This window comes from Betta splendens, chromosome 2, assembly GCF_900634795.4.
Source record: "Betta splendens chromosome 2, fBetSpl5.4, whole genome shotgun sequence".
NCBI classification, from domain to species: domain Eukaryota; kingdom Metazoa; phylum Chordata; class Actinopteri; order Anabantiformes; family Osphronemidae; genus Betta; species Betta splendens.
In genome coordinates this window covers 24404338-24428816 of record NC_040882.2, presented here as the reverse complement: position 1 = coordinate 24428816, position 24479 = coordinate 24404338, and the positions used below count along the sequence as shown (strand labels likewise).

The window sequence follows — 24479 nt, the reverse complement described above, 5'->3', positions numbered from 1 at the left end:
ATGACACATTAAAGATGTGAATTTAAAAATAACAGTTTCATAAAAGCAAATTAAACAGATTATGAATTCCCATCATTTTTGACAGAGTCATTAAATGTGTCTGTCGGAATCTACCATCCACTATCTTTTATTTGTGCAGAATAAAGACTGGTGATGTCCTGCATGTTGCTGTGCAGGCACATTAAAGGCTCTATCCATGCGCACCGAGCTCATCAGATCAGATTACGCTTCTCCCCATGCAGACATTGCATTTCCATGTAAACTGCAGTTTGAAGCCGTGGAGCCAATCAATGACCCAGCGGACTGTGTCGTTTGCATGATGCGGGGAAGATGGGAAAAAAAACAAAGAAAAGTAAAAGTGGACTTTTGGAATTGAGTTGCTCTGTAAGGTTGCTTAACGACAGTTTGACCTTTGACCCCCAGAAACTATCTGCTTGGGGAGAGTAAATAAGGAGTCTGTCTTCTCCTCTGCCTAATAACTAGTTGGACTCGGAAATACTCAAATGGTTTGAAAATGGCTTACTACTGGTGTTCCGGCCCAGTGACTCGCTTTCTGAAGGAAAACAAATCAATGCGCTTCACTTAGTTAGGAGACCCACGGGACACATTACTTTGTCCACGACTAGAAGCTCCAACCACTGGATTATTGCCAAGAACTCAGGATGCGTCGGGAGCGTCTCACTTCCTGAAGCGGCCTGCAGTGCTGGATATGAATCTATAATTACACGTTGTTGTCACGTGTGTAAGATAAACAGTAACGAGGCTCTTAGCCAATCGAGCTACATGGGCGTGAGCCATGATTCGGAAAGCGTTTTATGGTCTTTAGGAGGACAAAGGTAAAAGTGCCGCGAGCGACAGCTTGAGGATGAGCTTGTGATGAGCAGTCTCTCTCTTCAGCAACCACAGACCTGCTGGAGTTCATCCTTTTGTCCGTCCATTGACAGTCAACACTGAAGCCATATGGCCCCGCGAACCCTCGAGCTGCGGTCGCCTAAGTGCTTCATTTTTCACAGCAGCACGAGGTCCTTTTGTATTTATAATTCATTTAACGGAAGGACAAGTTTCACACAGTAGACGAGACATTATATGCATATTTAAACACCCACAAACTGCCACGACTCGTCCCAGCTGCCGTGTTTTCTTTTTTTTTTTTTCTACTAGCTATTCCAAGATGTGACCTAAGATATTTTGGCCTATTAGAAAGCAATAACAGATAAATTGCTTTTCAGATGTATAATAAAGCAACGCCGCAAAAGACTGGAGGCGCTAAATGATTTCATTTTCAATCATTCTAATATGGCTCTTTATTAAATTTTAAAAGTGAGTGATTTTTTTTTCTGCTTGACGTGCGGGGTGTCGCTGTGTTTATTTAGTGGGAAATATAATATGCGAGTGTGATTCACAGGTAGAACGGCCGTAATCGGTCAGTACGTGGAAGCTGGACGTGGGCGGCGATTGTTTTCCAGAGCGGAGGTTAAAGTTGCTACAGTAGTTTGTTCAGCTAATTTCCATGCGTTTTTAAATATTCAAATTGTGAATTGATAGCACAACTTTTAGCAACTCCAGAAAGCAGTAAATGATGAAAAGCTCAAACAGTCTTTTTTTTCATTGATTCTCATTTGCAGCTGTGGTCAAATCAAAAGCACAAGAGGCCATAAGCGCTGTTTCTTGACCGTATTTGTTCAGTATGGCTGAAAAGCATCCAGGTGCAAAGCAAGGAAGTGATTGATTTAGATTATGCTAACACCAGGAGACATTATCCACAGCCTTAATTGCAGTGTTGAGATTCCGGAATCGTTAACCAGCCGCATTAAATTCAAGGTACCTCTTAATAAAGCTGTCATTAAAATCATAATTGCTCCGTGCACCAAGTCAGAGCTCCTGCTCACAGCGGATCGGTCCTCCTAAACCCACTTCTTGGTCTCATGTCATTAGAGGTCTTTGTCAGAGGAACCGTCCGCATCGCCTGCACGGAGGCAACGGCTCAGCAGCAGAGTTATTGGTGCCATTTGCTGCCAGCATTAGTGCACTGATCCGGGCGTGGACCGCTCGAGTGTGTCTGAATAATGATTTGCAGAGTCGGACTGAACGGAGGACATTTCTCTGTGTCACTCCGCTTCACAGGAGTCTTTTCTACTCTGGTGACGGGTCCCAGGTTTTCCACTGAATGCCTAGTCGGGGAAGATGTGGAAATGTCTCCGGTGTTGTTGTCCTTCAAATTCAAGCCGCACTGCTTTTAATGGCCCAAACACGGTGTGTAGAAGTGAAGAAAGAGGAGAAGAAAGGCCGGACCGGAGATGGTGGTTCTGAACGAACCCAATCCTTATCTCGGTCCACAGCTGCAATTCTTCCATTGCTCTAAAAGTGCTTTAATTGTATTCAGTGTTGACTGTTTATTGGCCTGGTTTTCATTATGATGACTCAGAGTCTTTGCCGTTTGAATCCCAGGTGAGGCTCGCGCACCGCGGCCACATGCACGCTGGGAATGTGTTCTGCCTGATATGCATCTGATTGGGCTCTGGGCAGCGTGCGAGGTCAAAGCAGATGCTGCTCATATGCAGATAAGGCTGCAGCAGTTGGAGCAGAAATGATTGCGATTCACGCTTGTGGGCTTCTCCTTCACACGGTTTAGACAAGAGAAAACAGGAGCGGAGCAGTGCACGTTGCCATCATCAATCATCTCAGCGTCTCCGTCTGCTGTGATGCGTCACCCGGATGAAAGGAATGATTCCCAATGATAGGGCTGTTAGAAATTCGGGCTCCTGAGTAGACGGCATAAGGATCCGGTGGAGCCGAACCAGCGGGGAACTCGCTCCTCGCAGACACTGTTTACATGCACATAGGAAGCCGCGTTATTGGGGGAAATCAAGCGTCGAGGCAGGAAATCAGGGAACTTGTTGAGGGTAATGATTAGTTTAGAAATGTTTTATGTTGGAAGCGAAAACTTGGCCACATCACTACTAGATAAACTTTTTGTAATTCTGTGGGTAAATGCACACGTAGTGAGGATTTCCAGCAGCTGTGACTCGCACTCGTGTTGATCACCGTAAGGGAACGTGACACCTACTGCAGCTGTGTGATAATGGTGTGTGTTGGAGAAGAATGAACCGTGGCACGGGGAGCTACATGCTGCACACAGCACTGTTTTACATCATTCTAAACTTTTCATGGGGTCTGACTTCATAAATAACTTGCTACTATTGTGTTTATTCCTCACGTTCATTAAATTCACTGACTTCTGTGGAGCTTTTGCAGATTTTGAGTTGTAATAGTCCTCGGCTCACGTGACATTTTTATGATCTTTACTGTAAATGTTCGCATTGAACGCTTTTAAACCATTGCACATTGAGAGTTCTATTATCTTAACTGGTCTGTTTGGTCTGTTTCCACTGGCGTTTGACGAATCCTCTCAAACTCAACATGGTAACAGACTTTGAGAGGGAAGGCAGCCTGTGCACTGGGACTTCTAAGTCATCTGTTAATCAGAGAAAACCGTAATTATGTTAGTTGTGCTTCAGTTTTTCCCCATTTTTCAATTTGTATGGCCAGCGGTGCCAAGAGTTGCTTAACTATATCCATTCTGAAATTCTTGACATGAGAATTGCAGGGTTGGCTGCTGTCGTAATGTTTCCTCCCTTCCCAGTGGACATATCGGGTAATAAATATGCGATCCACCACTAATGTTTTGCACAGATGATGCTATCAGACTTGCCAGCTTGAAGCATCAGCTGTGTGTATTGGACGTGTGTCAGAGCCGGGTCCTTCCCTCTCGCCGCTCCCCGACTACCCCTGTGCTGACACCAACTGGTCCAGCAATTGCGTGCCAGACTTGTGGAGAGTCCTCGAGACCCCTCTTTACTGCGTGTCCAAGTCAAAAGACAGACTCTGGCATTGAAATGGATCCCCTGCACTTAAGTTATAGAGGCACAAAAATCTCCATTGGCTTTGCCAGAGTCATTGAGGAATCGGGATGGGGGTGGGATAGAGTTTCAGAGTTTGCTTTAAAGGCGGTCCCCCCGTAACTGATGTTGTGGTGTGCAATTTGAAACATTCCAGTGTCGGACTGATACAGAAATGAAATGAGGAAAATGAAAAGAGAAAAGATGGAGGGCGGAAAGTCCCCCCTCAGCGAGCTGTGGGCAGCCCCACAGTGAGTCTGGGATAGCTCCACAGAACCGGAGTCAAAATTATTCTCTCTGAAAACCTTTGAGGTTTGGAATCAGCAAAGCAGAAAGAGCCACTGTTAGATCGCCACCGGTGTCTGTGCACATCCAGGGGTTATTAGATATGCAACAAATGAGAATCAGGCTTCATGTTATGTCTGTTTTAATTTTTCCAATAAAAAAAATAGCTGTGTGTGTGTGTGTGTGTGTGTGTGTGTGTGTGTGTGTGTGTGTGTGTGTGTGTGTGTGTGTGTGTGTATATTCTTACTGCATACTGGCGACTACAAGGTTGTACATAGTGGAGTTCAGATAGACTCTTTCATTAATAGTAATTCAGCCAGGGGCTCTCGAGATATTAAGACGTATCCTAAGGGTAAATTTGCACAGAAATTGTTCCTGATTTACATGTTGTTTGTCAGATACAAATACTTTAAGCAAATGAACAAGCTTCCAATTTTTAGCTTTAAATGAGTGAAAACTAAAAGACAACAGACACTCTTTTAGTTTGAAGCCAAATGATGATTAAATGCCGACCTGACATTGACGTACCTAAAGCAGGAGAGTGTAGGAATGACCCTTTAGCCGTTTGTCTGCAAATACACTAGATGGCTTCTTACAGTATTTACAATCATAACATGATTGTGACTCTGGTCAAAGGTAAAGAGCAGATGACTTCTCTCTACAACCTGGTGGCTCCGTCGTTTCTCAGAACCGACTGCCGAAAGGCCAGCAGTGTCGACAGAAAGCCTTCTGTTGTTCCACTGGCATAAACAGGAGGCAATCTCATTAAAAAGGCTGCGCCTCGTATGGGTCTGCAGGATTTCCACATGCAGTACAGTGTGGGGTGCGTCGCACTCAGTCAAAGGCAATTACTGGTCCGCTTGCTTACAGCCGCTCTGTGCAAAAGGCAGAACTGTGTTTGAGGTTGTGGTATTAGTGGACGAATAGCATTACACCGGAGAGCAATTAGGGCCTGGACCCAGGTCAGACGTCCTGATGATTGTACGCTACGTCAGGTGATTAAGGTATGTTATAGACAGAGAAGCTATGTGTCCATGTTCCTAATACGCCGCCATTATTATCCTTTCCACTCCAATTATATTCAGTTGTTGGCCTCCACTTCGCTTTATCCAGCCCTTTGTTTAAATCCATAGTGTACAGTTAAAATTCTTGTACTCAGCTCAGACGCTCAAATATAGCAAACCGTATGTGCGGTACAGTATGTGTGCGTGTTTACATGTGTGCAACAGATCACCGCGCCGTGAAAGCTGCGGTTTACAAGTGTGTTCCTGCGCGCTGACATGCGCTAACTATCCCCGACCGCGACGCGGCCGCCTCCGCCCGGGAGACCTCCATATTTAGACCCAGAGGTCGCCCGCCGAGTCCAACCCAAACACATTCTGCCACTCAGCCAGAAGAGACACAGGACAAGGTCACCGGACTGTGTTTGTGTGTGTTCATGCTGCTCCCCTAAGTGTGGCTGAGTGCATAAAAACACTGCGTCCCCTCCTCTCCCAGGTGCCGCTGGAGCAGTAAAACAGGAATAACTAACAGATGTCGGTAGCATCGACACGGCGTCCGTGTGATGCCCTCAGATCTGGCACGTTCGACTGCATGTTGTTCGTAGCCCCCAGTTCTCTTCATTAAACCCCTTGCGTTTGCAGGTTTGTACTTCACACCAAGTCTTTAATGACCTAATTACAATTACTCAGCATTCAGTCGCAGTAAACAGTGCAGCGTGAGCCTGTGCTGCTGCGTCTGTTGCACAGGCGCTACATCAGATGGAGTCCCAGTCTGTGCAGGGCTGCTGCAGAGGCGCGCCTCGCCTTCTCTTAGCCCTGTCCGTCACGGTAAATGTAAAAGACCTGCTTGACGGCCGGAAAAGCATATTAGGAGGAGGAGGGAAGAGGTTTCTGGAAACCCGCTAGACATTGAGATTGAGGTTGATATAACCCTGGGCGCCCCGGCTATCACGTCAGCTCTTAGAATTTGCGCTAAGACCTGGCATCTGGAGAGCAGCCGTGATTTGTCAGACCTGAGAGCGTTTGCTTCAACAAGAAAGGAGAGTATTGCTCTTTTTGTCCAGAGACATAGCCCTGGAGGATGTTTGCCCAGACCAATCAGACTTTCATCAGAATCTATTCTGTGCTGGTGTGTGTGAGAACGCAGGGACCCCACAGCCTCCCTGCACATCTTCCATACTTTACTCAGCAGGCTCCTCTTCCCTATGGCTTGGAAAAACAAAGTTTCCAATTATTGGCGGTTATCTTTGAGCCCGTGATGGGTTTGACTTGAAGACAGGAGAAGGAAGGGGTGGCTACTACTGGGGTGACCTGAACCATAAAGATTGGGAAGGTTTATAGGAGCTTGGCCGGGCAGCGGCAGGCTGGGTATTTCTGGTCTGCGTAGGAAAAGCAACAATGGGTTTAAAAAGAAAATAAATTCTCAGAATACGACTGCATGCGTTTTTTTTCCGCTTTGAAAAGCGTTGACTCCTTATCATTCTTCCAGCCTTGAACGAGTTCCTTCTTGCTCGCCATTCGATCACTCCAAAGCCAGGTCACGGAGGTCTGCGCTAAAGGAGCTCTCTCATGTCTCAGCCAACGCAGTTGGGCAACACAAAGGAAGCCTGCAAAGCAAATCTCCATGATGACCTTTGACCCCTGTGTCAACTGCGTTCTGAAGGCTGTTTACCTGCAAACACTGGGTGAATGGGAGAGTCTGAGCACGGAGGCGCCCATTGAGGACGACGGAGGACCGGCCTCCAGCGTTTGCGCTTTTCTTCCCAATTCTTTCAAGCTTGTTCAGTAAGTTTTTCTAGTCAGACTAATTTCACCTCATTCATGTCAGAGCAGTGATGAAACAGGCTTTGTGGATGCAAAAAAGCGGCTGCAAGTTTAAAATTGTAGCTAAAATGACAATATTTCACGTAGGAAAAAAGTTGGACTTGATTTAATCGATTTTGCTTTTACAATCATTTGATTTTGACAGAGCCTGAAGCTGCACAGAGAGTGTCTCTGTTTTCCTGCCACTGAATCAATAGCCCTTCACTCAGGCCGCACTTTCTCTAAACCAAAGGCCAGTTCACACTCTCCCCGTCTGTGACCTCTGGTGAGTTCAGCGTGTAGTTAACCACAGTGGTGCTGTTGGACCGACCGGAGTCTCGTCCATCGTTCATAGCGGAGGCTGAGCTAAATCAAAGCGCGGAGCTGAGCTCATACGTGGCTGCATTAGTTCGATTAGACTGCATTCGCTACGCGTCCCTAAACTGACGACTGCACTTCGCACGGGCGCATTAATTTTATCCACACTCTCATATTGATACTTTTACATTGGTTCCCACTGCGAGGACCAAAGCGCCTGGGAACAACAGGCAGCAATGCCTCTAACAAAAGATGTTTTGACTGAAATGTCAACAGTTAAGCCCTAATAGTAGAAGCCTTGAAGTGTTGGCAGAAGAGCGCCGCGTCGTTGTGTCCTATCAAATTGTTCTGTCACTGCTGTTTTCACGGGAAGTAACTCATTATATAAAGAGACTGTCACATAAAGCTAAAAATACCATATTGGGGCTATTAAGGAGCGATGCGTCAAAAAGAAGAGGCGAGATTTCACTGGATGTATAAAAGGATAAATAAACTTGATTTAGTAGCGAGCGATGAATGATGAGCTGACGCGGCCGTACTTTGCTGAATAATCTATTCTTTTTGCTCTACTGTCTTGCGCTGGTTTATTAAATGTTGATGTTCTTTTATTTTGTAGTCTGGCTTTAAATCTTGGTAGATTTAGCTTGTTTGCGCTCTGTAATAAATGATTTAATAGCGAAGGGAACAAAGAAGAACGGCAGCATCGATGTGAGGCCAGTTGTACATGAGCTGGATGACACACACACACACACACACACACACACACACACACACACACACACACACACACACACACACACACACACACACACACTGTTCTGCATCTTTCTTTCGCCCCCCTTTTCCTCCGACTGCCTCTAATTGAGCGGTGAGTGGACTCCAGGTGGAGGCCATTTGAATGCTCGCCGGTCTCGACCGCTGCGGCTGCTTGTGACACAGCCATACCTCTCATTTCCAGACCGTTTTACCACGTATTCCTGCCGTCGCTACCACTCGAGGTACAATCAGCGACACACCATTGCAATTTGCGGTCAACAACACCAACACGGCGAGCAGGCGGAGGGCAGACGGAGCGCTGTAATCAAGTCTGCATCGAGTGCAGGCGCTGAGGACGTGCATCATGAATGCACGTCCTGGGAAACCATGCAATCCATGTTTTAATATTTCATTATATTTCGTGGCTCGGCATCAGATAATGATATTGAAACGCATGCGCCTTTGGGATCCGTGTTATTGACATTGGAATTTGCTGCAGCCCTGATTCAGAGGCTGAGCTGAAATTGCTGTTGTTGTGGTGCATGTGTGTGATTTTTATTTTCTCTCTTCGCAAATCTGCCCGCGAATGAAGTGTCTGTTGGACAATTATGCAGATGCAGTTAGGGGGAATACAAAATACATGGAAATAGAGACCTGAAAAGTCAAATACGAATAAAAAGAAAATAAATGTTGAGCAGATCCCCCGTCAAATGTCGGCGGAGTTCAGGCTGCACTGGAAAGCGATAGCAGTAATTAAAACCTGGCCTGGTTCTGCTTTGTTTCCCGTGCTACAGGGTGTGGTTTGGATTGTGTTTCTTTTTAGGCTTTGCAGCTCATGGAGCTACTCTTTCATGTGGTTTGCAACTGTTCTCACCATATGTTGTCCATTTCACAAACCGCAGTGGTTGGTGTTACAGGGGCGGCGGTACAAGCTAATCAGTCCACAGGATTGTAGTTCTGCTCTGTTCTTTATACAGTACATTAAATGCATTAAGAAGCTAAAGGCTAATATGAATGTTAGCATTCAGCCTGTCGAGGCCGATGGACACTTTCTTGACACCTGAGGTTCCTCGTTAAATTGACAGTTGACAAAAACAAATAATGTTTAACATGCAAATTTATATGCATTTATACTTTGTCATGTCAACATATGGTCAAACAAAAGTTCAAAACCCATAATTTTACTGAGATACACTTCTCATCACACAACTCATCCTAATTAGACATTCAGTTGCACATAGTGAACGTACCTAAGGTCGAACCCAAGGTCGAACCCAAGGTTTTCCCTGCTCTGCTCTGTCTTCGCGTTCCCTCCTGTTCCTCAGTCTTGACAGACAGAGAGCACTTCATCATCATCTCTTATCTTAAAATATCACCTCTGAAGCTTCCCCCTGCTCCCTGAGCTGGGGAACGACCCGGTGTCGCTGTATGGTGGCGTCGCACAGTTCAGCATCCGCACCTGCATCACAAACGGGACTAATAAATAGCATCCAATAAGAAACTGTGGGTCTCCAGTTATTCCTGTTTATCCCTAGGGAGACATCAAAATCTGTATAATAGTGATTTCAACATCAGTCAAAACTACAAATTGTAAACCAGTCCTGTCCTGGATGAAGATCCCCGGATCACTAAAGTCATTAGGATTCGTCCTGGAGGCGTTTATTGGCAATCCATCTACCGCTGCCGCGAAATTGATGTTGCCATTCTTATAGCTTCGCCACTAACTTGGCTAGAAATGATGTGAAGCCGGTCGCGGCAAAGACCCCGTATCTATCACGCACATAACCTTGCCAATACTGTCGATGCGTGTCATGGGAAATTCCTCCTGTCAGCATATTTCACCTGCAAGACATTGATATTGCTGTCCAGGAGGAAATCCATCCAGCACATATAAATTGACCTTTGTTTTTAGCGTTTTTAGATACCTGTACTTTACCCATTGATTTTGCTGCTGATATAATTTATTTATTTTAATCCATTGTGATGGTCCCCGTCACTCGCATCCAGGATCAGGCCTGGTTAAATCGTGACCCGTGGTGTTTGCGGGCGTGACGCGCCGATCGCTCGTGGCAGGTGATTAATAGGCCAACAGGTGTGGTTGCCGTGGCAACTAGCCCACCTTTTAGCTGCTATAGCAACAACAGCTAAAGTACGGGCTACGGGTTGGATCCACACGCGCCACAACCCATGACCTTCATACATGAGCAAACATCTGCTTTTCTGCCTTCCTCTTCATCCGTCTTTTATCGCATCTTTCGTTTTTTCGTCCGTTGATTCATTTTGTCCACCTTTTCCGCCCGCTTCTCTCTCCCGGCCTGTCCTCCCACCGTCTTATCCCTCATCCCTCAATCTCTGAGCTTCGGCCCTTTTCCGCCGCTCTCCCCCTCTCCGTCCTGTCCTGCCTATTACCCCACCTCCTCGTCTCTCTCTTACTTTGTCTGAGACCCATTTGTGCTGCATTAGGCACGATATGCTAAGAGAGAGAACGAGAGGGAGGATAGAGAGAAGGAACATGTGGAAAATGGATTGCGTCTGAGCTTTGCATTATAATGGAGAGCTGTCTCAGGGCACATTCGTCCTGCCTTTCAAATGATGCATCTGGCTGCATTCATTCACCCCAAACCTGCCTCTCAGGACGTGGTGCTTTAATTTCTCTCACTTGTGGCTCGTAGTCGTGTACCTCGTCTCTCCTCCACTGGATATTTGTATTAGGAATTTGTTTTGCAGCTACGCTTTCTTTATTGTGTTTGCGAGTAATTTCCTCTAATGGATTGTGCTTCTACTGTCATGTACTGTAGTTATGGAGCGTGTTTTGTGCCTGGAGGGGTTGCAGGGCCCTTTTTGTAAATGGAGGCAAGCAAAGTTGTGCCATTATTTAACCCCAGCCGTCGGTCTCGCTTAACCAGCGTCTCACAGGCTACAGTTGGTGCCGTCACTGGCTCGCTGTGCTGGGATACGTCGGCCTGCACCGGAGCAGAACCATTCCCACACTTCACCCGTGTTTAGCAATATAAATTTGACCTCTCCATTCTGAACCACCAGCGAGATGCGAAAGCCCAACCGAGTGGAAAAAAAATAATCGAGACTCTTGAAGGAAAGGATCCGCTCCGCTTTAATCATCTCAGCTCATCTCCTAAGATTTCCGAGTCAGTGCTCCTCAATCAAACTGTATGCAGACAGTGGGCTTGATTAATATTCATTTTACACCCGACACTTCATTTGCATGGACGTACTGTCTGCCTCACGAAAACGACGAGGCCCGATCAGCAACTGGACGGGAAACAGCTGAAAACCCAAGACGTGGTACTTAACCCGGCAACGCGATCCCTCTTCCTGACGCGGTGAAGAGCTTCAAGGACGCGTGACTGGTAACATCATACTTAGTACGACACCAAGCATCAGGCTTCACCTTATTGTAGCAGCATTGTATGAGTTCTTAGAGTCATCTTTGTTTACTTCAGGACGTGACGTGATCATGGCCGTGAAGGCACCTTAGACACGAGACCCCTGCTTGTGACGGAACCAAACTCATCCTCATCTCTCACTAAATGAGAATGTGCAGGCACTGCTGCTCTTCACATTAAACCCAAGCAGCCAATGAAACCCATATTTAATTGAATCATATTAGAGTCAAAACAATTAGTCCATTAACTGATTAGTCAGTGGACTGAAGCACAGTCTGCGACTATTCTGATTCTGATTATTCCCTGGTTCCAGCTTCTGCTTTGAAACTTTGTGTTTATATGTGATTAACTGAATCTCTTCAGGTTCTGGTCCGTGCTGCTGATTCGGAAACAAGCAGTCTGATGACATTTAGGAATTGTAATAGGCATTTTTCACAGCTTTCGTGGCATTTTAATCGATCAAATGCTTAATTAATTTTAAAAGGAAGTCATTGTCAGACTAATGAAAATAATCATTGTTGTCAGCTGTGTCCATCCAGCAGGCAAGCACCAAAATAATCCCTTCCATAATAAATCATCTGGCATTTGAGTTCTTTTTAGCTCGTAGCAAAACTGTTCCGGAGTAAATTGTTCCACCTCCAACATGAGTCCATAGTGTAACTGCATTCGTATAGTATTATTCATATCGCCATAATCTGCTCCTTTCAGGAACCCGTCTTTTATCTGAACTGGCTTCAGCGTTTACTGTAGAAATCTCGGTGAAATCGAACCAGCAGTTGTCTATTTAAATATGGAAAGCAGATGTAAAACGCTTGAAAACGTCCTGCACACGCGACGTTCCTGCCGGCGGTTGAGCCTGTAAAGCTCCATTCTCCTCGCGCTCGTTTGAGCTGAGGTGATTGACAAAGCTCAGTCACGCAGCATTGCTAATTCCAACTTAACACGTCTCACTGTCTGAAACTATGCTAGTAATCAGGTGCTATCGATGTTAAGATAACAGGAGGTGTTGGCCACACTTCCAGCTCTGAAAGCTTGAATCCGACGCCTCTACACGGAGGTGTACAGTGTGCGCTAGCGTCAATATTGCCACAGATGAATAATGAATATATGTTTGACTTTGTTAGAAGTTTCTGTAGCATATTTTAAACTGTGAATTATTCATCAGGCCTCGTTTCGGATCCAGCCTAAATCAAGCTGTTTCCCTTTCCGCTCCTGGCCTCTCATTTGTCTTCTTCTCCCACGTGTCACATCATCGCTGTGAGACACCGGGACTTCCCCTCCATCAGCCGTCTGCAGCACCCGGCTCCCGTTCGGCTTTAACTAGGTGGAGGCTCAATTCGTTAAAAGTGTCAGGTCTGGTCTGGGGCCCCCGTTGGCACGGCTGCGAATTCCCAAATTTCGAGAGCGCAAACACAACAACAGCAGTGATTAGACGAAGTTGCTGGTCAGGAATCGGCGAGGCCGTGATGAAGAAGTCTCCTTGATGTGGCAGAGAACAGACGCCGCAGCGACTGCTCGGCCTGCTAAATGTTGGCCCGCTTATCTAAGGGAGTTATCCTAAATCCCCCTCAGAACAAGTACCCTTGAAACGTCAGCACCATAATGTATCATAAGGATCCTTCTGGAATACAAGACGAGTTGGCAACGCTGGGCTACAAATTTATTTATTTATTTTTTTGATTCTCCCTCTCTTTTCTCCCATTGAACCGGGTCCAGGCCCTTCTCTTCTCATAAATATGTATTTTAGATGTGTTCTTTTGGCGGTTGATAGCTGTCCCCGTACATGCGTGCACACGCTTTGTGGTTTTTTTTGGAGGGGGGGGGGGCAAATTAACTACTGTGATAGCGGAGTGTTTTTCACTTTGTGATCATTGCGAAGTGACACCTGTGCGAGCAGTTATCGGTGAGGCTGAGAGATCACAGGAACGGAGCAACGGAACCGCGTCGGCTTTGCCTTCAGAACCAGCCAGAACTCGACAGAATGAAAACGTAAAAAAAAAGACGACATGAGAATAAGTGACAGCTTGACTTGATGTGTTCAGTCAATTTGAATGTGTGTACTGTATTTTTAATTCCTGTGTTTCGTCTGAAACGTTGCTACTTTATTGTCCTCTCATCATGATGCTCATAAAATCTGATTATTCTAATCTGGGATTTTTGAATTGGGATTTAAAGATAGATTACAAGATTAGAAATGTTTGTGCTCGCACAGAGTCACAGCCCACAGGCCTCAACGTGGAAAGTTTGATTAAAGCATCGATTCGCTTTAAGATGTAATGCCGGCACATACACTAACTTGAAATTCTGATGCGAGTCCGATTCCCAGGAGGCCTGTCCTTTAATGCAACGCTCCCACTTTGACCTTTGAGTAACCAAATGTTCTGGCGTCCCACAAAGGAGTTAACTCCCTCCAATATTAAATGCAGTATGGGGCCTAGCGTGCGGGGATAATGCTAGCGCCGAGGATTGCTTGTATCGTTTTGCAGAGATTAAATTTCTGCAGCAGATCATGGCTGATAGTGGATAATAGAGGAGTCTGGATGGTCTAATCATTAAAGCTGACTTAACCTTAATATCATGATATGGCTTTGATGGGGATCAGCTCGGGTATTATTTCTTTTGAGAGCGCACACGCAACGAGGCGCTGACCAGCGGCTGGTTTGACGGATCGTCTCCACAGCCTCGTCGGAATACAGATCACGGAAGCCGCTCCCTCCGCATCCACACTGCACTCATGGAGGTGGAGTTGCACATTTTCCTGTGCCATTTTTTTTTTTCATCTCGACACATCTTAATTGTTAATCTCACCGCAGCCACAAGAGAACAACATGTAAATCACATTGATGTTGCAGTTCATTCAACGCTAACTGGCGAAAGCTTAGCTGTGATTGTGACGTGCGAGGAGCTAAAGGAAGAAAAAAAAAAACAGAAAACGCTCCTCGTCCCCTGAAACTTTGGAGAGAGGCCTTCGAGCGCAGCAGTCGCCGCTCAGGTCGCGCAAATGCGCTCGCAGGTGCAAACACTCAAACTGCGCTGCTCTGGCAAAGCGCGGCCACATTTCTCACGTCGGTCACCAGCGGGCGTCTGCGCACGTGCACGCTCCACGTGCGCAGACGCCCCCTCGGCGTCTCCGTTGGAGCGATTTGCAGGAAAGGTGGGGGCATCGACACTTCCACCAGCAAACAAACAGAATGTCCCAAAATATATCTCCGCGCTCTGCACAGGCTCGCGTTGGACTGATCACACCCGACTGGAGACTGAACAACTTGCACCGTGTCGCTTGATGACAACTCGAAGCCCACGGTGCCATAAGGCCTGTGCATAAGGACCACAAAGCCGCGGTGCATCCATCTGTTGTGTTTCTCACTCTGTGGGAACTGCATTGTTCCTGCAAAGAGGCCGAGAAGTCCCTCAAACCTTGTTTACTGGCGCTCCTCTCTGTTCCGCGCTCACCTTCTGCATGTGTTGTTCCCTGTGACAGATTCTGGAGCAGCCTCGCGCCGGTGGAGGCAGCCGTGCCGCGGAGGAACCCCCCACGGAGCGAGCACTGAACCCAAGCGGGACCTTCGGCAGCGGGCGGTAAGAGGAGCAGGAGGCCATGTGGACCGCACGCCTGCTGGTCCTCGCCAGCCTCTTCGCACCAGCCGCTCTGGGTGAGTTCCACGCGTTAGAGGGCGTTTGTGGCTGCGCAGACGCAGCGCTCCCCATGCAGCTCGTGCCTGGTTCGCACTGAGGCCCTATCAGGATTCCATCTTTTGGTTCTTTAAGTGCCAAAAAAAGACCTGTGCCTTCCTCGTTTCCGCCGTCTAGCTCTGCTCGCCAATTAGCAGTTTTTTGCCCCTGAAACTCCTTGAAACTTTTTTTCCTTTTCTAGACTATTCGTTCTGTGCCCGTTTCTTCTTTCTGATTCTCTCCATCTATTTTTAGATCTGTCCCTCTTTGTCTTGGCTCTGTCTTTGCTCTCCTGGCAATAGGAAGTGAACTGAAATTACGTTCAAAGAATAATTAACACTGCTTTGCCTCTGTGGCTTGTTTAGGATAGTGAGAAGTGCAGCAGGCAAAGGAGGAGACTGCTTTTATCATTTCCTGCGTTACGAGCTAAAGATTAATTGGCCAGGTCTTCGTCTTCCCACGTCTTGGTAAACGGAAACCGCCGTAGTTTCGCCGCGTTTCCCTTTTGGCCTCTGTGGATTGTTTCCGAAGCAAAGTAAATGAAGTCATTTAAATTCAGATTAGAGGAAGTCAATGGTGGTGGATGGGCGGCTGTGGCTGCGTGGATGCGGAGGTTGGTCACATTCAGCTAAGGTTTAGATGTAGGGAGTGTTGGGAGTTGGGCAATGGCCCATAAAAATCTTAATTTGATATGGCTAAAACCATTATTGGGAGATTTAGAGCTAATTGAATTGTTTTGCAGCGGCTTCCGAAGCCCGAACGATACGTTGGTGGGACGACTCTAGCGGCTCATCCGAGCTAATTGCAGATAAATCAGTATCTGCATTTACTTGCATATTAATAGAACCTGTCCATTCATTGCCACTTACCTACACAAAGAACCTCATCAGCCGTGCAGGTCGAGCTGCAGTCAAACAGGAGGAGTCTTATAGTTGTAACTAAACCTTTTCACTTACTCGTCATTGACATAAATTATTATTAATATTCTTTGACTTAATAATAAAAAAAAATCCCAAGAATTTGATCTAAAAGTTTTAATTATGTGGTGTATTTGAGTTATGGTTTCAACCTTTACCACCTGCATCTGTTTCTTTGGTGGTGTTCTGGTAAATTCATTGGTTTCCGTCTTTGGGCCCAATGTTTTTTACTCCGTACATTCTCCACAGAACATTAATCACTGGAACTCCTCCAAATGTAACTCTGGTCATTGTGGCCAAGCGAGTCAATCGTTGTGGCCATAAAGATTCCACACTAGGCTTTTCCTTTGTCCACGTGGTCGACCGCCAACTTCAGTAGAGCCTGCGCTTGTTTGGTTTGGAGCTGGGGTTTCTTTCTTTCCATGTAAAACTGGCTGCGGACACCGAGCCGTGTGTTCCAGCAGTAAACCTAGTTATAGCCGAGCTCTGCTGTAATGGCTCCTGTGTTGTTTTTGACCATCCAAACTAATATTCTTCAGGGTGAGATTTGGGTTTGTGTCCTAGATGTTTGGCAGACTGGCTGCACCTCCCAGGAACTTCACTTTATGTACAGTTGTTTGAACTGATGCGCTTGGAGTCTGCAGTTGTTTAGAAAGAGCTCCAAGAGACGTTCCTGACTCGTGTAAATCTAATATTGCCTCTCTCAGATCTGCACTGAGCTCTGTGGACTTTCCCATTGTGCTGTGTCGGTAAATTCAATGCGTGCGGTCAAACAACCTCTCTTCTTACATTGGCAGAAAGATGAAGCTACTGGCCGGAGGAGCTCATGATCACTATCGTAGAGAACTCCTTAATGAAGCTGCCCTAAGCAGTTGGATTAGAGTCAACCCCCTGCTCCAGATTTGTGTTTTTAAATACTTGAAAATTTGAAAAGTGATTTACAGATCAGGCTTGTGTTTGTCTTTGCGTTTAAATCTGGGTGCAGATTATTCAGCAACTAGACCCGTCCAGATGTTCAAGGAAAAAATCATTTTTTTCGGTTTTCCCTGGCTCGTACAATGAGTGACCACCAGCTCGTCCAAGTAGAAAGTGTGTTTGAAGGCATATAAACATGACACCTGCAAAATACCCTGATCGGTGAACAGCATAAAGCCTTTTTCATTTGCATTGGAAGGACATAAGTTATGTTTGTGCAGATTTTAGCCCATTGATCACTAATGAAACATACATTTTGGAAACATATCCTGGATGTCTGGGCTGATGTGTTTCTCCTCCTTCTCAGACTTGCCAATAAGCATAGTTCATATTAATGTGCTGCGAGACGACGGGGACATTCATTTATCAATATCATAAGGCGTTTCACCCATTTGGAAAATTGGTCAGCAGCAGGGCACGCGTGATTGGTCGCAAATGGACTGAAACGGGCAGAAACACCTGCACACGCCCGAGGAATCAATCATTCTGCTTTGTTATTTACTCTCCAATAATCAATCCGACATCGATCTCGCAGGAAAATGTGACATCAAACTGACAAACCGTCCAATTGTATGTTGTTCTGTGGCGTTGAGGCTTTACAGGAACCATGTTTGCATACCTCAGGCCTGGTTTGGGTCCAGTCTACGTACTTGACACCCAGACTGAATAGTTTCTTCTTTTTTTTTTTCAGAAAAAGCAATAATTTTCCTCACACTCCAACTTTGATGTGTTGTGTAGACGTGTCCAGATGTTGCCACTGAATTGTTCTGCAGCTGTGGAAGCTTAAGAGGGGAATGTTCAACACAATATCGCTGCGAGTGTTTCTCCCTCAGAGTGTTGGGAAATGTATACACAGGGGGACGCTGGCCTAGTTTGGGTCCTGTGGTCCCCTTTTGTCAGGCACAGACATGCACACATGCGCATGGATGAATGGAGTCAAACACAGGAACTAGCGCCAGTTTGTTGACACGTGCAGTAATGACAAGAAGAATGCACAGAGACGCACATACCATGTTAGCTGGGCGTCTGCCCTTTCTTGTCATCATTTGTATGTCAACACATGCCCGACTGTCTGACACTTTACACTTGTCTGAAGAACATGAGGAATATTTCTGGACAGGCGTCGCGGCGAGATGAAAAAGTCAATGACAGAATGCAGCTTAAGGAGCGATGGGGTTTGCGGCGGCGTGTGGGCGGAGTCTCGCGTTTGAGTGCAGTCTGGCGAGATTAATAAAAAGTTCCATCACAGATGTTGTCACTGAGTCGAAAAATAAGTGAGATGCATCCTCGCGGTTGTTGTGGTAGCAGTGAATAACAATGGAGGCGCGTTGCCCCCGACGCCGCGGCCACGCCTGAGCAGCACATTAATCATGTGTTTCTGTGCATGTAAAATGCTCCGGGAAGGATTTTATATTCATTCCACTTAATACCACCCCGTGGAATCGGAGACGTCTCCGCCGTAATGGATGGCAGCTCGTGGACCAATCTGAGAGACGAAAGCGGGAAGTCTGACACGCGTTGTCACCGTCGCATCCGAGCGCATACATCAAAGCCGCCGGCAGATCTCTCCCTGCCAGGGCGAAGCGTAGCGGGACGCGGCGCCGCCGCTGGTGCTGCTGGTGGGCAGGTACATAATGAGGGATGGATGTGACAATTAGACAGATGTGCGCTTGATGCAGATGTTCCACTGAGCGGTGTCAGATATCCTCCGAAGAAAGACCGAGCGTCCGCGCCGCTTTCTTTCCCACAGATTGACTGCAGACAGACCTCGCACCTCCCAGACAGTCACGTCGACCCGTCTCGCACCGATTCGCCAAAGTTACCTGTACGTCGCCAAACAGGAGCACCGAACCCCAACGTCAGCCTCCCTCTGTTCCCGTACACGATCCACTTAATTAATCTCCTTGTGCCGGGGCACGGGCTCCATCCGCCAAGGCATCCCTGGATTTGCTTAATTTGCTTAATTAATTAAACAAATGATTTATTTGAGCTCATATTTCAAAGGCGGAGGAAGTTCTTTGTGGAGCCCACTGAGGCATGTACTGTTTTGTTGTGACTGCGAGATGCCTCTCTTGAAGCGCTGAAAATAAGTGGGCTTTGGAGTGGGCGGATGTCAATCATTCATTTGCTGCAGCGTAATGCAGGGGTAAATTATATATGCATTTAAATGAAGTGGATAGCTTTCAACAGCGCCTGTTCTGTGGAGGTGAAACGCGGACATGATTGCTGTCACACTGCTTGACTTTGGTGCAAGTTGGCAGAACAACAGTTTAATGAGCGGCGGCTCAGTGCGGCGGGAGGCGCCGGAATCAAAGGGTGGATGCAGAAGTGCTGTGAGTGAGACGTCACTGCCAATCAATAAATGGGTCGACGAGTATGAAAACGGTGCGAGTCTGGCGTTTTTTGAACATTAAATGAGAACGTCTTCAGGAAGAGCAGTGTCCGTTCACTCCAGGAGCCTCAGAGAGGCTGAATCAGAGCCGGGCCACGTTCCTCATCTCTCACCTGTCTTTGTGTTTTGAGTCCGTGTTCCAGCTCGCAGCTGCTGGTGATGCCATTGAGCAAGGCACCTGATCCCAACCTGGTGGGGAGGTTGCTTTTGGAAGGTGGTCGGTTCTCTGGTAGCGCCATGTGTAACATGCCCACCGTGTTAATGCTGCTTAAAGCCTGGTGAATCCAGACCGTGTCCACATTTACATGCATGTCATTTCCAAAGCAAATGGGGTGATGACAGTGAACAGTACAGAACATGCGCTGCATTGTGCCTGTGTGACAGTGGCCGTAAATCACGTCGGAAAAAGCCCCAAAAGCTCAGTCACATACAAAACTACAGTAATTAAGTTTCCTCGCATCGATCTAATATTTAAGATTCATTAAGCTCTGGATTTGTGGATCATTTACTGAGCAGTCATTATGACAACGGGCTCAGACACGGGGGGAGTTGAACCAGCACCAGCAGCCGTCAAAGGCGCTATTGTTCGTCGTTTAGCTGCCAAACCGCTGCTTCACATGGCAACGATCACGTGCTGCAGACGTTGAGCACGTTTGACCTCTGTGAAGCACGGACGCATCCGAGACGTGGCGCCGGTCGACGCCAGTGTGGAGCAGATGGGACTGGATGCCCCCTGCTGTGTCTGGCCCCGCACGCCCGTAAACCTATTTCCAGCCCGGTCTGTGTGTTCGGAGCCCGCTGCTAACTGTGCAATATGGGGCGGCTGGTTCGCGCTGGATGGAGGCGTGCGCGGCTCTGGTTTGGAGCATTGAGAGAGAGAGAGTGACACCGAGACGAGGCCGCGGGAGGACGTCAGCTGTGCCGACCGACGCCTGCGCCTCCGGTCACTGCTAACTGTGTGACGTGTGTGGAAGCATGGGCTCCTACGTGACGGTGATTCACTAACAGTGCTGTATAATGATGGTTTATTCTAGTTAGTTAAGGGGCGATAAGAGAGCAGAGAAACGTCTGGGAACAAACTTCGGACTCTCCACTAATCCTCCGATTTTAATCGAATGATAGAGCAATTTATTGCCGGCAAAAGGTAGATTTAAGTAATTTTGTAACTTGACTTTAACATAAAAGTTTTATTGCTTCGGAAATGGTTTTGATAACATTCTTAAAATGCCTTGGGTTTAATGCTTTTTTTTTTTTTGAAGGGAATGGATTATTCTTTTCCCATAAGCCACAGAGGCTTCCTGAAAATTGATAATAGTTTTGCAGTTATGGGAAGAAATGACTTTGTTTTTATATCTACCCTAAGGGTGGCCAACACAGCTGTCATGTGGATGCCAGCTTATTCCTCTGCTCTTTTTTCTCTGGATGCAGCTCCAGTTTGAGTTGTGTGGACCAGTTAGAATTTACCTGAGGACACGTGGCCCTATTTGAATGGGACCGGGTTCAGCGTTCGGGTTCAGTCTGTGTGGCGTTTGGCAGCGCGCACAAATCCCCTTCTCTTTTTATGTTCTCCTATAATGAGTGAAAAATCAATACCTGCTTGACATGGAGAATTAAAAAAATGGCCTTTGCTGCCCGTGGCGTCCGCAGCGAGCGCCTGACATTGCCAAATTGCTGTCAGAACTCGCAACCCAAGAGGAATGAATGACAGCAACATAACGAATGGCAGGGTGGGGTTAAATACCTCGGCATGGTTTATAGGCGTCCACGGCGGGACCTGCGCCTTTCTCCCAGCGAATGAATTAGACCCCGCATCCACTCAGCCCGGTTGCAAAGGCATAATTTGGTAAGCGCTGAATGATGCCGTTTAAAGTGGACTCGCAGCCGGGAGAATGGTGTTTAATGAGGACATATATCGACAGCAAGGTCAAGTGGCAGCGGATGCTAGCCCGCGTTAGCCGTGCGGCGCGGGCGCGTGCGCCGGCGGGCTGCAGAGCGCTCTGCTAAGCAGCCGGTTCACAGGGCACGAGCGGTGGGCGTGCGGCTCCGCGGGGGGTCCCGCCGGCACCGCAGCGGGGGTCGGGCGGTAATTCGGGGTGTGGGCGGGCGGCGAGGCGCGGGAAGGGCAGAGGGAGGCCACGCGCAGGCACCGCCGCTCAGTCTACCAAATTAATTACGTGTTTCCTGAGCCACATGGTGGGAGCGGCGCGATGCCGGCGAACGCCAGACATTTGCATTTTGATGACACAGTGAGACCGGGCAGATGATTGCATGTTGCAGTGTTAGACGCTAAAGCGATGCATATGCAAATCCGTGGTGTGCGGTGTGCAGCGGAGAGCGCTCACCATCGCGGCCGAGGTTGTGACAGCGGTGCGATGAATTGGTTCTGCAGCAGTACATGATGGCAGCGCACTGTAGTCTGTGTGCAGCGGGCTAATTATTCAGATTACAGGCGTATTGCTCATAACATGGTTGATTCTGTGCGTGTGTGTGTGTGTGTGGTGCAGGAGGTTAAGGGACAACAGAAGCAACAGGAGCCTGTGTTTGGACCTCTTCCTCAGATAATGAATCATACTGTACAGTATGTCTGGAGTCACATGGATGGATGGTTGTTATCTGAAGTAATACAAATCATGTTTCAAGTGAGTTTCTTTAAATAACGGTTCTGCCTTTGAGCGCTGGCGCCGAGCGGCTCGGCGTGCGGCGGCCGCGTTGTCGCGTGCGGCCGCTGTGCAGCGACGCGGTGCCGGTGGAGGAGGCGGCGGCGTCTTTGTGCGTTGCTTATGTAACATGCTGCAGAATTGTCAGACAACATGGAGGCGAGGGGACGCCGGCGCTTCCTATTGATTTAAATGGAGGCCGCATAATTGCAGCGTCTCGTCGGAATGAACGAGGAGCGCGTTCCTTTAAGCGGCGTGAGTCCGGCTGAGAGACGGCGCCTCCGCTTTCACCTGAGCTTTGTCACCAAGTCTTGATTAGTGGCCTGTATTGTTCAGGGCGGGCGCCGTTGTTGCTGTTGTTGTGTTGTCGTGCGGGAGCGGAGGAACAGCGAGGCGCGACGCTAAGCGAAGGTGTAGAGAGAAAATTAGCCATTGTTCCCTTTGATGTTGCGATGCGTTTCGCGGAGCGCCCAGGCGGACTGTGCCTTTAAGTCGCGCTCGTCACGGACACAACGGGCCAATTACGGGCGAGACGGTGTGCGACCGCGCTCCCCGCGCTCGCTCCGCTGTCATACAGCAAACCAAGCGTGCAGAGTGAGAGGCCATTTGGCCTCAGATAATCAATATCGAGTATTGTAACGTCTGCATTCGCTGCAAAGAGGTAGAGAGGGGCGATCAAATGATACTGTGGCACAAATTAGCCCATGAGACCTTGAGGAGAGGAGAGAGAGAGGGAGCAAGTGAGGTGGGGCGATACTGGAGATGGCCTTCAGCATGGCCCAGTGGCCTTGGAGGGGAATTCAATACGGCCATTGACAAAGAAGGCTTCCATTGTGGGAGAACCTCCCTCCTTTGGGAGGCTGTTCCATTTCCTTATTAATTGTGCTCTCATTAAAATAAAAGGAAGGAGAGAGGGGAATGGATGGAGAGAGTAATGGTAGCTCTCGAGCGTGGCCTCCCTGTTTGGACGCGTGCCAGGCTTGAGTAGTTTACGGCTCCCGCTCCTCACACAGGCCTGGAAATAACACAGCGCCTCATGTGTTTCATGCGCAGAAACACCGACACCCACTTCCTGCACTTTATCTCCGGCAACTCAAAACATCCCACACAGGCGCGAGCGCCGGTCCTGCCGCTCCGGCCCCAGATGCTCCGTGTGGAGGTCACCGCTCGGCCTCGGTGCCGTCAGTCAGCGGAGGAGGCGTCAGTCCGGGCGATGGATCGCTGCTGTCGCGTCGGATCCTCCCCGAGGACGTCTGTGACCCTCTGCTTACAGGATAATTCCACTGTGCTTTGAACTAATATGACACTCGGTTCGTAGCTCTGAGATCGCGGCGGCCTCTCGGAGCAAGAAGCTAAAAGCAGTCGGGATATTGATGGTGATTATGTAAATTATATAAGTTAGGTATTTACAGTTCTGCACGAATACACTGACATATAAGCAAGTGCATGTGGTATGAATCCCTCACTGCAGAGGAAATGCACATTTAGGAGGAGAAGCTGGTCAATATGAGATCAATCAGCTGCAGCGATGAGTCGATCAGCTGATTAGTTACCTCTGGGTCCAACTTGTCGACCGCCTCCTGCTCTACTTTGAATTCATCCACATTTTTATCCAGGAGCAGGCAAACGGTCGAGGCAAATGGCCGCCCACCAACTTTGAATCAGTGCCACATAAATAAACTCATTGTGAGCTTTTTTACCATTCTTCATAGATTTAGTTGACAGAACGAATAATTGAATTATTGACAAAATGCTAAGCAGCTTCTCTGATAATTAAATCGAGAGCTCGTATCAACAAAACCCTAAACTCTGCTCCTTCAGACTTCTGCTCTCGTTTCTATATTAATATTCCTCTATTGAATCACTGTGTCAACTTTCAAATGCAGGCTGTAATGAGTACAGCTCGCGCAACGTGAATATTGATTATTATGAACCTGAGTGTTTTGTTTCTTATGAGACTTTTATATTCGTGTTTTTCCCCCTTCGTGTCTCTAGTTACATGTTTCATGTACAGCTGATGTCTGTCAGGTTACACGCGTGTATTCGGCCCAGCGTCCAGTAAAACCACACTGATTGCCGTCCTTCTTCCGCTCCTGCATGGGCTCCGCTAAAGTGTGATGGAGAATTCCAGAGGGGAGATGTATTTTTTGGGAGCCGGGGCTAAAGGGCAGGAGCCATTACTTTCACAGACATCTTCCCGTGCTCCAATCCCGACAAAAGACCAAGTGTGTCAAATGAGGAAAAAATGCAGGTGCACATTCCCTAGTGGTGCTTCCCTCTTTCCTCCCACACGCCACACATATATTAACACACACACACACACACACACACACACACACACACACACACACACACACACACACACACACACACACACACACACACACACACACACACACC

General features: G+C 47.6%; 1 protein-coding gene across 19 annotated transcripts in view; it reads left to right on the top strand.

Moving 5' to 3' along the window:
- The window catches only part of LOC114851028 (adhesion G protein-coupled receptor L3-like), a 160724-nt gene that overhangs the window by 27576 nt on the left and 108669 nt on the right, over window positions 1–24479 (top strand). For all 19 annotated transcript variants that reach the window (XM_055514571.1, XM_055514613.1, XM_029142548.3 and 16 more), the window contains exon 3: window positions 14948–15119. In XM_055514571.1, the coding sequence (XP_055370546.1) occupies window positions 15065–15119 (55 nt within the window). In that variant the 5' untranslated portion in view covers window positions 14948–15064. The remainder of the gene's footprint in view (window positions 1–14947; window positions 15120–24479) is intronic.